Source organism: Ascaphus truei, chromosome 4, assembly GCF_040206685.1.
Source record: "Ascaphus truei isolate aAscTru1 chromosome 4, aAscTru1.hap1, whole genome shotgun sequence".
Lineage (NCBI taxonomy): Eukaryota > Metazoa > Chordata > Amphibia > Anura > Ascaphidae > Ascaphus > Ascaphus truei.
The window spans coordinates 219,587,391-219,603,040 of NC_134486.1; the positions used below are offsets into that span (position 1 = coordinate 219,587,391).

The 15,650-nt window shown below is 42.9% G+C and overlaps 1 protein-coding gene across 1 annotated transcript in view; it reads left to right on the top strand.

Moving 5' to 3' along the window:
- The window catches only part of CAPN9 (calpain 9), a 118,693-nt gene extending 103,402 nt beyond the window's left edge, over nt 1-15,291 (top strand). Inside the window, exons 19-20 of the mRNA XM_075596880.1 lie at nt 10,249-10,307; nt 15,020-15,291. Coding sequence (XP_075452995.1) covers nt 10,249-10,307; nt 15,020-15,046 — 86 coding nt within the window. The 3' untranslated portion in view covers nt 15,047-15,291. The remainder of the gene's footprint in view (nt 1-10,248; nt 10,308-15,019) is intronic.
- The last annotated feature ends 359 nt before the right edge of the window (nt 15,292-15,650 follow it).

The following is a 15,650-nucleotide window of genomic DNA, read 5'->3' on the forward strand; positions in this document are numbered from 1 at the left end:
GATTTTATAAATATCAAAATGGCCCTTGGCAGAAAAAAGGTTCCCCACCCCTGCACTAAAGGGAGGATAGGTTTGTTTTTGGGGGAGTGGCAGCAGGGTGTGTGTGAATGTGTGACGTGTGTGGTTGTCCCAGGGAGGGTGAAAGGGTGTGTGAGGTGTTTACCTCTTGCACTTAGTAAAGCAGCTTGTGGCAAAGATGTACTAGCCTCTAAGGTATGCAGTGGGGTTAGTTAGTGTTTTTTTCTAGTATTAACCCTTTTGGTGCCTGTGGTATACCTTGGTATCATAGATATTACAGAAGACTGAGATAGAAATATTATTGTTAATTATTAATGTTAATTATTATGGCAATCTTAATGAATACCAACTTAAAATTGCTGTAATAACACCCTTAAAATTTGTTTTACTGGGTGCGGTATTAACTCAACTTTAACAGAGTTTGATGTATCCACTTGTCACGGGAGACCAGCACTTTTAACACATTTATATCTGGGGATCATATGATTGAGCAAAGCATATCACGAATGGACATACACACAATGTTACACAATTACACTCAAAATACACTTACTGGGACGGGGGCAAACAAAATAAAATGTTTCCAAAACGAAATCTTGAAAAACAAAGTCTCTAAGAGCAATTTCCCAGGAGCGGGAGTTGCTCGCGAAACGGCTTGAAACTGTCCTCGGTCAGCAGTGCAAATTTCCACCACTGTGTACTCCGACGGAGCGGCTTCTTTCATTCTGCCACCACGGTAATGGCACTTGAAATCCTTGTATCTTACGAAATCTTAGATGCTTCTTAGATGGAACTGCGAATCTTTCATGAATCTGATTGCCGACGGGCTGTAGGAATTCTTATAGAGTTGAAATCCCTATCTCTAACTAAGAGCAGCCAATCCCTCAGTGGGAATAAGTTTTTCCCACCTATCCTGGAGTTGCCAATACTTTCGGAACCTGGCAGAGGGGGCTTCTCATTCTGCTAAGAGCATGCACCAACCTAGCACCTTGGCTTCTTAGCAGATGAGACCCAGCCCCTCTACCTGGCGACACTGAGTTGGGCTAGCCACCATTTGCTAAACTGCCCAGACTTTACACTAGGATGGGGTACTTGAGGATCCCCTCCCCAACTAACACCTTGGGGACACTGAGCCCTATCAACTCCGGGCTTTTACAGACATCATGGCACCAAATCAGCGGGATGTCTTAGAAGGCCAGAGCTGCACCTCCTCAGCTCATTTAGTGAGTCACTAGACGCATACCAAGTGGGGGCTACAATAAATGAATAATTCCTGGTCCCCTGTGGTCTGAATGAAAGCCCAAATGTGCCTAACATTTTTAATACACTATTTGAGGGGGGCTTTCATTTATCATTTTTTATAATAACATAAAAATTACGCTATGGGTGCTTTCCATGTTTCTCCCTGAACTACGCGCACAGCAAGTTTCAGCGCACTGGGAGCTTTCTAACAAAAGTTAGCACACAGCCGCTTTTATTCCTCAAGCGCTGAATTTAAAAACATTATTTCTCTCGCCATCTTATGCCTGGTGGAAGATACACTGACCTCCTATACTGTGTTCTCATTGGCTTGGGCATATACCGGGGACCCTGGAATGTGATTCCCCCCTGCCCGGACTTACTGTTCTGGTCTGTGCTGAAGAAGGGAGATCTGGCAATGAGCTGCAAACTGCTTCGGTAGTGTGTGTCTTCATGTCTCCAGGGATCTAGTAGGATTCCAGGTACATGTTTCGGGGTAACCAGCAAGTCTGCCCCTCTTCTACTCAAACACACCCTGACAACACGTTACTGTAAAACCATCCCTGAAACTTATGCCCTGTGCATCTCCGCTGGTTGGCACTCCTGGAACAGTAAAACACACACTTACATCTTTATTGAAATACAGTTCACATGCCATAACTAGGTTGCATAGCTGACACTTCAAACTCCCCAATATGGCTCAGGGGCACCCAGCCGGGCATAATACCTTTATTATTGGCCTGGGTACCCCCTCACCTTCACACCACTTTAACAGAGTTTGATGACCCATATTCCTCCAGAAGAGACAGCACTGCAAGAGATATGAGGACTAACTCTTTGCAAATGTAATATTATAACCCAGTGATGTAGCCATGGTGCATACATCTAGTAGCCATGTCTATTATTCAATACATTTTTCCCTTTAGATAAATCTTTTCCTATTACAGTATTTATACAACCATCTTAATTCTCTCCCAGATTCTACAGTGAGATGGTGTATATTTCCAATAATACAATAAATGTATCACTATCTGTTAAGGTGTATGTATGCAGGTGCATTCAGACATACATAGCAAAGAAATGTAATCAGCATTAATAAAAGCTCAAATTATGAAAATCACACCAGTGAAAACAAGGAACCCACACAATGGTCACATTCACAATGCACTCTCATCTTCGTCTCTACTATCCTTCATCTTTCTAAAATAACACCAAGGAACTTTGGGGGGTGGGGGGGGGAGGTGTGTACTAAAAGGCACCAAGTACCAAACCCCCGCATAAAAACTATGTTTCAAGTATTGTTTTTTAAAAATGAATTGAAAGAGTATCATGCACTAAAATAGTTAACGACATTTGTTGTTATTGTTTCTGTGGTGCACATTTTCTTATTCTTTGTATTGTGTGCGCTCAGTTCATACATATGAACACATTTAGAATTGTTTATGTCTACTTGCATTTGTCTTTTATGTCAAGAAAAAGTTGATAGACAGAACCCATAGTGGTTTGTTTTCAACCTAGTTTATTAAAGGTACAGAACAAATTAAGTAGTCTGTCTGCAAATGAAGCAGCCTATTCTTGGTGATAAGCAGAGTACCCAGTATGAAATAATGTAATGGGCTTATTATTAAATGCTCAAAACATTCTTTAAATATATATTATACATTCAAATTACAATCAAGAAAACTGTTATACATATACTGCTGTTATACTCGTTTATAATCTTGGAGCTGTGCAGATACTTTCCACGGACTTGTGACTGTAACTACCTTGTGTAGGGAATCCAAATTTAAACCGGGGAAGTGAAACATAATTTCTGGTTCTTTTTTGCTGTATTTCCCAGTGTGACTAGGTCGTAGGCTACTGTATGCACTTGAGTTTATTTAAAATCAATTACAAAAACCAAGAAAAATAATGAGACACAGAACAGAACACAGAACAGCAAAAGGGGGAGGAAGAGAGGAAGATACACCTGTTTTAATCAGTCTCTACAATTTTATATTGTATCATTATAATTTTTATAATACAATATATTAAATAATAATTACAGTTGATTACATTTACTGCCAGACCCACTTATAAGACTGTTCCCTCTATTTAGTTTCTAGTATTCTGCTAGTATATTTGCCAATAATTCCTAGCTCTTTTGTAACAGCGTTACATTACATCGGTGTTGCCTAAAGTGGTTGTGATACACAATTTACTCTCTGCTAGTATAGTATGCCAGCCAATAATTTCCAGTATTTTTAGCACCGTTACTTTACACATACATAGACAAAATAGGCTTAACACCAGTCTAGGATAGGTAATAAAAGGTGGCATTTTTTTTTCCGGGAAATTTGACATCGCATGTATTGGAGTTTAGTGAATAGCATATGAATAAACCTAGTTTGCAGGAATATATGATCTGCAAACTTCCTTGGTTCTAGGGAAAAGGATTGCTACAGTAGGTAGCTGGTGAGATATGCAAGCTGGTGAGATATGCAAGCCTCCGGAAGCTTAATGATATAATTGCAATCTTTAGTGTCGCCCTAATCACACAAAGTAAAAATAGATCTTTTTATGTACTTAACCTATATTAAGGCACACTCCATTTGAGATGCTTCTAATTCTTCAATGAGTGTAACAAGGAACATGTTATTAACAGGAAGAATTAACCCGTAAACTGTATGTAGCCCTGTTCCCTATTGAATACAGTGCGCTACCAATGTTCAACCTGTTGGCTTGCAGGGCCTAAGCCTCTGCCACGAAGAGCCTGGGGCAACACATATGAATACCGATAACCTCTTACCAAGTGCAGCGCCTCCACCTGTGATGGCTCCCAGCAGAGTGGAAGTTGTTCCTCACAGGACAATAATGTAATACCACACACACAGCATATAAAATAACCAATGACTTTACTAATGGCAATCATAACCTTGCATATCATCAAACAGGTGTCCCTCCCTATAGGAGACACTATACTACTGCGTCTCGCAGGATGCGAACCCTTCACCGTATACCCACACCGTGTCCAGTTTCCCACATCAAAGTCCCCCCACCCCCAAAGTGAGGTATGTGTGTGTGTGACTGCACAGCCACTATGTTCTGATCTTATAGTTGGTGCACTTATTGATGTTACCTGCCGAGCGCTCCAGTGCTCGGGCCTGCAAAGGAACTTCACAAAGGATCCGACGGTGAAGACACTCCAGGGATACCTTCTGGGGCGATCCCACCCGGTTGGCGACTGCTGTGCTGACCGCGACAGTCTCTGGGTGTAACAACTCTCCTACTGATACTAAGGGGCCGGGTCCTATCTTATGGCCTGTTCCTACATCCGCTTCACTCACGTCGACTCAGGGCCTAACTGGGCTGGGGGTATGTGGCCTAGGGTAGGGGCTACTGGCCTCCCTACATGGAGAGCTCCTTCTCCTTCCTCCTCTTGATCGGCTCTGCCAACGTGCTTCCCTGCGCAACCTCCTAACCCTTCCTTCCGCGAATCCGGCCGCCCTGTAGGCTCCCTGGTGTCACCTGGTCTCGCTAAGGCTCCTGGGACTCATTGTACCATGCTCTCCACCCTATAGGAGTAGCTCCTGTGTCGCGGGCTCTCGCAACCCTTTACTGCGCATGCACGACCTCTGCTCCATCACCACCTCCACAGTCTCACCGTTCATGTGCGAACACCAAACATGGTGGCACCCTACTCGCACGGGTCACTGTGGTGCCTCCGATGTACTGAAGCACTCCCTGCATACGCTGCAACCTTCCCTATTCTCCCAGCATACAGAGATAAGGGTAGACCTGGGGGACCTGGCTACATGTATATACTGTAGAAACGTTGCTCTCTTTTTTGGTCCTGATACAGTAGGTCTGTAGGATGCCCTATAACATATCTGATATTGTATGGTGGACTATTTATTTGGGACCTTGTCTAGGCACCGCAGGACAATCCGGTCTAGTGTCCCTGTTTCGAGCCTAGAAATTTAATGATTTGTCACTTACAAACATCAGGCTAGCTGTAGTGGGAAGGCGGAGTGGGCCGCTGTTTCTATGTGGCAATCATTTTCCCTAGAACACAGGAAGTTTGCAGATCATAGATTCCTGCAAACGGGGTTCTATTTCTTTGTGAGTCTTCCCACCTAGCAACAGGTGGGAGAATATCCCTCGTCTGGTAGTTGCCCTAGTAGATTGAACTCTTTCTGAATTGTCTCCAGGAATGTTTTACAAAAGTGTGAGAGAGAACCCAGCGAGACGCTCGCATTATAATCGGTATGGAACACCCCCTTCTGCTGCTTTTATATGCATAGACCCCCTAATAGAATGTACTTTAAATTGTGAGATATCTATGCTACATTGATTAATCTCTGTGTATCCAATCATGAGTGATGTACGTTTTTGCTGATCTAAAGGGTTTTCTGGAAGTTATAAGCAACTGGTTAGTGTCTTGCCTAAGAGTGAAGGTTCTGTCTTGGTAAGCTGAAAGACACCTGACAGTTATTCATATATTTATAACAACATTTATATAGCCCTTATTCAGGGAGATATACACTAGTTGGTAAAAACTTGCTTGGTTAGGGGAAGGGGTTGGGGCTAGGTCTCTTTTAGCCTTGTTGGTGGCATGGTTATGAGTCTGAGAGAGGGGACAGTGGGGACAGTTAGATCATTGAGGTGGTTAACTTGGAGGGTTTTGAAGAGACTTAAGGAAGGTTTAGGAAGGAGTAAGGGTAGGGGAGATCATGGGCGTTGGGGAGGGTGGGGTGAGAGAGTGGATGAAACAGGAGGTTTATGGTGGATCATGGAATGTGATAAAGTAGAGATGTGTTTTGAGTTGGCTTCTGAAGATAATTAGGGAGGGGCACATTGAATTTGTTTGGGGAGCTTTTTCCAGTATTTGGGGGGGGGGGGAGTAAGGCAAATTATTGGAATCGAGAGGAGGCACAGGGAGCTGGGAGGAGTGAGGGTTGTGGCAGAGACAAGAGAGTGAAGAGGATGGGAAGGTGTGTAGCGAAAGAGGAGTTCTGAAACGTTAGGAGGGGCAAGGTCATGGAGAGATTTTTAGACCAAGCTGTGGAATTTGAAGAGAGAACGCTGTTGGGTGGATAGCCAGTGATATTGGGAGAGGGGTGGCATGGGCTGAGCGGGCGAGAATGAGAAGTGTTCATGCTGCAGCGTTCTGGGTTTGTTGGAGTGGTATGGAGGAGTAGAGGGGAGACCAAGGAGAAGGGAGTTACAGTAGCCGAGACGTGTGAAGATGAGGAATTGGATGAAAAGCTTGGCCGAGGAGAGACAAATGAGTGGACAAATTTTTCTTATGTCGTGTAGGTGGTAGCGACAGGTGGTAGTGATGGAGGTGATGAGTTGGATGAAAAGGAGGGAAGGATCAAAGGTGACTCCAAGGTTGCAAGCCGAAAGGAAGGGGGAGATGGTGGGATTGGGGAGGATGGGGGGGAAGAGGAAGCAGGAATGTAGAGCAATTCAGTCTTAACTTGGTTAATTTGTAGGAAGTAGGAGGACAGGCAGGTGAAAATGACAGAAAGGCAGGCAGAGATATGGGTGGAAAGTTTGGGTTAGAATAGTGGGAAGGATAAATAGATTTAGATGTTGTCTGCAAATAAATCGACATTGAATCCATGGGTGGAGATGAGGTCAAAGAAGGGGGCAGCATAGAGGAAAAAGAGGAGAGGGCCAAAGATGACAGAGCCTTAGGACATGCCCACTTGGAGGTTGGTGGGCAGAGAGAATGAATTGTTAAAGGTGATAGGAGTGGTGGAAGAGATGGGATGAGAGCAATAAGAGAGTGGAGTCAGTGAGCAGAGGTTGGTGAGGGTGGAGATGAGTGAGGTGATCAATGGTTTCAAAGGCTGAAGAGAGGTTGAGGAGGATGAGTATGGAGGATAGTTTGGAGTGGCAAGCTTGGGAGAGAAAGTTTTGGACGGGGTGGAGGGCAATTTCAGTATGAAGGACGGAAGCCAGACTGGACAATGGGAAGAAGGGAATGGGTGTGGATGAAGGTGGAGAGTTTGTTGTGAATGATGCGCTCTAGAGGTTTGGAGAAGTTTGGAAGGAGTGAGATAGGGCAAAAGTTAGAGGGTATAGCAGGCTCGAGAGAAGAGGGATCACTACTGAAGTTTTGAAGGAGTCTGGTTATTGTCCGCTGGATAGAGAGAGGTTGAAGAAGCAAGAGATAATGGAGGAGGAGGGGAAGGAGGGAGTATGGAATGTGGACACAAGGGGATGTTCTGGGATGAGAGCATTTGATGATTGAAAGGAGATCATAGTCAGAGGTTGGGCAGAAGGTGGGGATGGTGTGGGTAGGGGTGATGGATGTAGGGGGACAACAATGGTGAAGGAAGTACAGATGTTGTAAATGTTTTGTGAGAAATAGTAGGCAAGGTCCATGGCTGAGAGGGGGAGAGTGACTGAGGCGAGAGAGATGGGGAGGGTCATAGCAGATTGTTTAGGGTGGAGTTGGTGTGGATAGGGTGATAGTGATTTGGTAAGGGTGTTATAGTTTTTTGTTTTTGCAATTTGAGAGTGGAGGTGTATTGGTGGAGGAGGAATTTGAAGAGGGCAAGTTTTCCATGATATGTTGCCTGAGCAAGATCTCTTGGCTGAGCAAAGTGAGAGACGGAGTGTTTTAAGTTGGCAGGTGATCTAGGGTTGAGGTGGGTTTGTGGTGGGATGCACAGGGTGGAGTGGTGCAATTGAATCAGAGTTCAGTGGGAGAGAGGACAATGATGTGAGTTGGGGGAGGATTGATGAAGTGGAGGATGTAAGGGAGGATGGATCAATAGATTTGAGGTTTCTGCAAATTATGGGATTGGGTGTGGGTGAGAAGGAAGGAGAAGCAGAGAGGGTGATGCAAAAGATGATGGAGAGGAAAAGGTGATCAACAGGTGGAACAAGGAGTGTGGAGGGTGACTCAGTGTGGAATCTTGCCATGAGGATTAGGTTGAGGGTGCCTCCGTGTTTGTGGGTGGGAACAGATTCAGTGAGAGAGTCCAAAGGAAGACATGAGGGGGAATTAAATCCAAAGCTGAACATGACACGGTGGTCGAGACAGGGTGAGAGTGAAAAGAGGAAACAGTTAAACTCATTTAAAAATAGTGTAGGTGAGCTAGGGGCACAATAAATTACGATGATTGTGATGGGTAGCCATAAAGATAAAAAGCAGGCATTGAATTCAAAGGCGGAAGAAGGGTGGTAGGGGAAGCAAAGGAGGTTGGGAGCTGGTATCCAGGATGAGGAGACAAGGCCAACTCCTCCTCCAGTGCCGGTGTGGTTAAAGTATGATTGCGTAGATGTGAGGGCAGTAGGGATGCAATTATTTTTGGTGGGGATCAATGTTTTGGTGATTGTGAGAAATGCAAGATTGTTTTGTAGGAAGTGATTGAGGGTGATGGTGGTCTTATTACAGATGGGTCTGACAATATAGAAGGAGAATAGGAGGTTGATGGAGGTTGGGTTGAAGAGGGGGTGATAGAGGGATGTGAGAGGAGTTAGCAAGGAGGGGTTTATGAGGTTACTGGGATTGGCATGGAGAGTGGAGGTTGGCTTGTGGTGAGAGATAGGGGTGGTGAGGACAGGGATTGAGAAGGATATTGACATTTGGGGGAGGAATACAAAGGGAAGAGTTTTTTTATGTCCTTAACAAAGTCTAATTCTACTGGGAATAAGTCCATAGTATTTTTTTTGCCCCGTTATTTAGAAAGCGGGCTCCCTCTCAATATCTAAATCCTATGCCCCACCCCCACTGCCTGTGTCCTCAGGGCTGACAACAGCTTTCCTGTGGCTTAGGATTAGTCTCCACCTGATGCCCCCTGTTGACAGCCCTGCAAGTCCCCACTCCCTCTCTGTCTCTTACACTTCCCCCATTTCTCCTCGTTCTCGCCTGTATTTCTTCCCCCTCTCTTCTCCCAGTCACTCTCTCCCCCCTGTGTTTTACCCCCAGTCGCTCTTCCCCCTATATCCCCCCACTTTTTCTCTCCCTGTCACTTTCACCCCCTTATTTCACCTTCAAAGTCAATCTCCACCCCAGTATTTTCCACCCTCCATTTCCCATCCCTGTCTCTCTCCCCCCCATATTTTCTCTCCATTTTATTTCCCCCCCCCTAGTTCCTCTCCCACCTGTATTTCTCTCCTCACCCAGTCACACTCCAATCTGTATTTCTCCTCTCCCTCCAGTCTCTCTCCCCCTGTATTTGTTTCCCCCAAATCACTCCCCTGCCTCTCTACCCACCTAATCTCTCCCTCACTCTCTTAGTCTTCCCTTTTGTCTTTCACATCTCCACTGTATTTCTCTCCCTCACCCTTTCCTTATCTGGGACAAGGCCTCCGGGTCAGGAAGTGTCCCGCCATGTAGGGGAACTGATGTTCCGAGATCGGATGCAGTAGTTGGTCCCATCTTCCAGGCTGGCTGAATTTCCGGTATTGGTCAGCTGCATTTAGAGGGAAGTGAGCTAGAGAGGATGTGCAGCTGAGGAGAGCTGGAGCCCAGTGGGAGATGGAGGTAGTCAGTAGCTGATGCAAAAGTTGGGCCCAACTTTTTCCAACATCGGCCAGATGGAGAGACCTCACAGAGCTCTCCCCCCATGTTGATGGCCCTGTGTGCTTAGGGCTGTCTATATGGGGCTCTCATTGTTCAGAAGCCAAGCGAGATTTCTCATTGATTTAGTTAGTTTACTTCACTCTCAAGATATTTATCCCTATTTCAAACATTTCTTTCCAGTCCTGAAATAATAATAAGAATTGTTTTTCACTTTGTAAATATAGATGTTGTTTTGTCAAATTAGGTGAAAAATACAAATGCAAATGGGATATTTTGGCAAACACAATGAAATGTTATCAGGATGTATTAAATCTGACAAGGTATCATCTTTGCTAAAACAAAATGTGATCTTAATACTGTACATAACACATATAAATATACATAGCACCATACTTTAAGATACAGTAAGGTTGGCATGTTCCTGTGAAAGAACAGTCTAATCAATTATGTCATGTTATTATTTTCAGGGGTTTTCAAGATGCTAGACCGAAGCAGCACAGAGTCAATCAGTTTGAACCAAGCTGAGGTAAAGTAATATAAAGTAATATCTTTATATATTTACAGTAAAACTGTATATTTTATATATTTCGAAAACCGTTCCAAAACAGCGAAGTCTGATCATTAGAACACAGCTTGAAGCAGCAATCCCTCCTGGGACTAAAGTGTACTAATTCTAGTGACATCTTTTAGAGGTCTCATTTGTGTATCTCAAGGGCGCGCAAACTTTCTGTGCTGCGCCCCCTCTGCCTACCAGCCCCTATGCTTGCGCCCCCGTTATCCAATATCCAGCATCAAATGACGCGCATGGTCGCATGACCCTCGAGGCGTCATTTGACGCACATTGCTATTGCAACGCACACGTCACATGACCTGCGGCATCATTTGATGCTGCGTTGCCATGGCGACGCAGCGCCGAGGAAAGGGAGGTGAAGTCCGCGCCACCCCAAAATAACTTATGCCCCCCACTTTGCGCACCCCTGCTGTAACTGCTAAAAAAAATTACCGAAATCTGACTCCGAAGTATATTTCAATTTTTCTTTTTAACGTTAGACTTGGGAGGTGTTGGATTTCCTCTGACGTCACTGCTTGTATAGCCACAGCCACAACCACAGTTCCCACACTCCACTTTCCCTTATCTTTATTGGTTCTCCGATAAGGACAGGGTGGGATAAGGGTATACAGATAGAGGATGAGACATGCACTCAGTCACATAGGTAACAGGGGTGGGGTACTTAGCTGCCGGTGCGCTGGTTCTGGGGAGCTCCTGAAGTCCCAATATGATCCAGTGTACAATGAAGAAACAGGCACACGGTCTTAATCATCAAGGAGGTTTAATGTGCCATAAAAACCAACGTTTCGGCAGGATAGTTCTGCCTTTTTCAAGGTAGCCTTCACCTTGAGAAAGGCAGTACTATACTGCCGAAACGTTGGTCTTTGTGGCACATTAAGCCTCCTTGATGATTAAGACGTGTGCCTGTTTCTTCATTGTATACGGGATAAGGGTATAAACACTCCCCCATTCAGACACCCCTAATAAATTCAACTGGCCAATGAAGAAGGATTTCACCTGTAGTGCTAATCTTATAGGGAGTCCAAACCAGTTGGTTTGTTCAATTACCTGGGAAGCTACTTTCCGATGCTGGAAAATATTTTACTCATATTTATTTGAATGGGAAGCTACTTTGTAGCATATTGAATAAGAGCTTAAGAAGGAGTTCTAAATATGACCGTTAACAAACAAAATTTCTGAAACTTTGAAGACGTATTCTCTGAAGAGTTGACTGCATGTGGTTAAAACTAGATCTAAAATATTGATACATAATGTAACATTCCATATAACCCAAAATAAAAACGTCAAATGAAGTACGGAACTGCTGGATTATAAAATGCATTCTGAATCTGCATATGTCTGATAACAAAATCAGTTATGGAAAATCCTCTGCAATCAGCAAAATGTATCCAAGTATTCAGAAGGATACAAATTATAGTCAACAAGACATTTACCTTATATTAGACAACATAATCATATTTTAACAAGTTGCAGCAGTAAACATTTGTTTCTTAAAGTTGATTATCACTGACCTTTAAAAAGCTTGTCTGTAAGCAACAGATTAATAAATTAACTGTAGCAGTAGGTTTAGGAAACTAGTATCTCAGAGATAGGGGCCTATTCAGTAAACTTCAATAAGGGACTTTGACAGTTTTGAGCACTTTTCGAGCGAGTTTACATGTGTGCTATAGCTATTCGTATAGCTCAGATAACATGGCAAACTCGCCAGAAAACTGCTTATTCCCAACCGGTAGCACTCTTGCTGAAAGGAACCGAGTGGTAGCTCAAAAAACGATATAACTCAAATTTTTTGAGAAATTGAGCTCTTCGGGTAGCTCCAATATGCACATCATGGCAGCAACTCGCAGATTATTATCTCGCCTCCTGGAGGGTGGTGAGATGGGATCTGCGATGTGCATCTGATGGAGAAAATATATTCTTACTACATCGGATTGAAGCCGGGGGGTCTCTGGAGTTGACCGGTATTGATTTCAGCTCCAGAAACCTCCTACCTCAAGCCTATCTATTAAAATTACATTTATAGCCCGCTTCTTTCTTAGTGGCTAACCACTAACATAACGAAGGTGTTAAATATCCGTGCCCCAGTTTGTTGCTGGTAGAGGGGGTGGCTGATGCTTGCAGTTGCCCAAGTAGGGGTGGCTTGGCCTACCGGGAGGGTTAGATGAGGTGTTAACCCCTCCCTTACCTTAGTGGTTACAATCGCTACAGTAAAGAAGGGATTAACCCCTTCCACTACCCACCCAGTAGGCCTAAACACCCAGCATGGGCCAAATACCACCTTCATAGTTGCCTCGGGGTGGGTGTTCAGGCCTCCTGGGAGGGAATAACCACTCTTTTACTGCTGAGGTACAGAAGGGGTTTACCCCTCCTGCAAGGCCTAAACACCTACCCTGGGGCAACTATCCCTTTTACCCACACACTCTACCAACACAACCACACAGAAATGTGTAAAAGTGCTATTTGCCAAAGAAGGCTAATAGCGCTTCTGCCAATCGAAATTATCCTTACAGTGCAATACAATAAAATACATTACTATAAAACAGTGGCTTACTGCAAAAATAATGAAGGAGTTAACCCCTCCCGCATTGCCTAAACTCTCACCCAACTACACCCCACCCCTGGGTCTTGATAATTGCGCATTTGCCCATTAAAAATAAAACATTAGCCAGCCTAGAGTAAATAAAATTTGTATTTACCCCTGCCAGGATGGAAGCTGTCCTTAGCTGTCAGCCTCCACGTCCACTTTATCCTCTGCACCTTCAGTAAAAAGCAACAGTAACATAAAAAATATAACTGCTGGCCACTAGCTCCTTATTTACTAATAATTAACAGGTATGGTAATTAAAGTGTTAAAACTTCTCCCCCCCCCGTGCACTACCCACCTGGGAGGCCTAACCATCCTCCCCAGGGCAAATCCCCAATCCCCTCTACACCCTTAACCACACATACAAATGGACAAAAGCACTAATAGACAAATATGGCTAATAGAACTTTTGCCCATTTGTTTTCAAAACAAAATAAATACACAATAAAATAACATTAGCATAATAGTACAATACATGACACAGTAGGTAATAAAACCATTGATTGACACTGTGTTAAGCTATGTCCACAATGGGGGCAAGGATTACCACAATGGCAACAAATGGGCAACCTAAAAAAAATACTAAAAAAAAAAATACATTACAATTAAATCAAAACAATCCTTTGCTAACACATTCATTGACTGGCAATGTGGTTATCTATACCCTCAAAGGGGCAGAGATAAACATATTGCCAAACATGGGCAAAGGGGATATTAGTAATCTTTGTTTAATAGCACTTTTGCCCAGTCCTGTTTGTTGTTGGTGGTAGAGGGGGTGGATGAAGGAGGTATTTGCCCAGGGTAGGGTGGTAAGTGGCTGTAACAACTAAGGTAGGGGAGGGGTTAATCCCTCCTGGGAGGCCTTACCACCCACCCTGGAGCAACTATAACCTTCACCCACCCATCTACCATCAACAAACTGGATAGTGGTGGTTATTTCCTTCATTAATTTAGCGGTTAGTTAATGAAGCTCTGTTTATTTTAATTTTATTAACATATTACTGAAGCAGGGAGACTATGGACCTGACACCAATTCATATAAGGCCTGGGGAACCCCTGCTTCCAGGGTTTCAGGCCCCAGTATTGGGTGCCGGTATCTCCTGCATGTTTAGTTCTCCTGGTGACGTGACGTGGGGCATTTAAACTTGCCTTAGATACTGGCACCCCATATTGAGGCCTTTAACTCAGGAAGCAGGAGGTTCCTGGACCTGAAATTAATGTGGATTATATCCAGAGAACCCCTGCTTCAGTAATAAGAATAAAAGTAAAATAAAAACATTGTGATTGCCTGTAAGAGCTGTACAGGGAGAGGTAGTTCTCTTTGTGCAGCTCTTACAGACTGCAGGCATCGGTATGGCATTTTCCTAGCAAATGGTATCTGGTTTACGATATCTCTTTCTGAATATTGTGATAACACAAATGTCATACCGTAAGGTAGGAACATGCCAACCCAATCAATCTGGCAGCCAGCTTATCGGAGCTAACTGAATAGGCCCCATAGCATGCTGGACAGATGTGTTTCAACATAAACCTCCTACATATGGCTACATTGAAGCAATGCATATAGGTCTGGGAAACTTGTAGCTCAGGCATAGAATGCTAAACAAAATTAAACAAAGCTTTATCATTTCACCAGCTTTTTTCAGCAGACAACATACTATTATATAATGTACAATATAATGATTATAGTGACACTCTGCTATAAATGGTGTACTACCCGGGAGCTTTAGCTGCCAAGTAATTGGGTATAATATAAAGTAATAGCAGGCACACCAGGACTTAAAATACTAAAAGTTTATTACTAAGGTCAACATTTCAGCTCCCCAAGTAGCCTTTTTCAAGTCTTGGATAGCCGAAACGTTGACCTTATTAATACATATTTTGTATTTCTGCATTAGTCCTGCCATGCCTGCAAAATAAATTTAAAAAATATATATATATATATGTGTGTGTATATATATATATATATATATATATATATATATATAATTATTTCCTTTTATAACAAATATTTATTAAACTGGCAGTTTTAAAGTAAATATCTTAATATGTATTATCCAATTGTCTCCTTTTTTACTTTTAGTTTATCAGTCTGACAATGAACATTTGAAGGAAAAACACGATCTACGCAATATTGGATGTTTGAAATGCTTTTGTATTAATCCTTTTGCTCTCCAGTGTGCCCTACAGTATGATTTGGAACATACATTAAACAAGAAAATGTATGGTTTGGGGAAATTCTTTGCATTCATGGGAATACATAGATTTTGTTATGATTTTACATTTGAAATGATATATTCCTTCAAGTAAATGTTAACACTATGCAAATATTAAAATAAAAATTGCATACCTGAATGTGTGTATTATTTTTACATAGTAAATCACTGATGATTACATTGTAAGAGTATAAAAAGTAATAATAGTAGTAATAATAATAATAATAATAATAATAATAGTAATAAAAAAGTAATAATGGTTGTTGGAGTTTTTTTATCCTGTTATTCATACAGTATATTTCAAAAGTCAATTGTGAATTTGCACTCAACTGTAGATCCTTCTATCTGTATTCTGTTGTTGTTGGTATGGAGAGAAATCTGGGATCCCTGGGCAGCCCCTGATGAGGTACAGTAGCTGTTAAAAAAAGGTGTTTTCTCCTCTGCACAGAAAATAGTTAACACACACATTAAAGTTTGAAAGCATTTATTTTAGGTAAA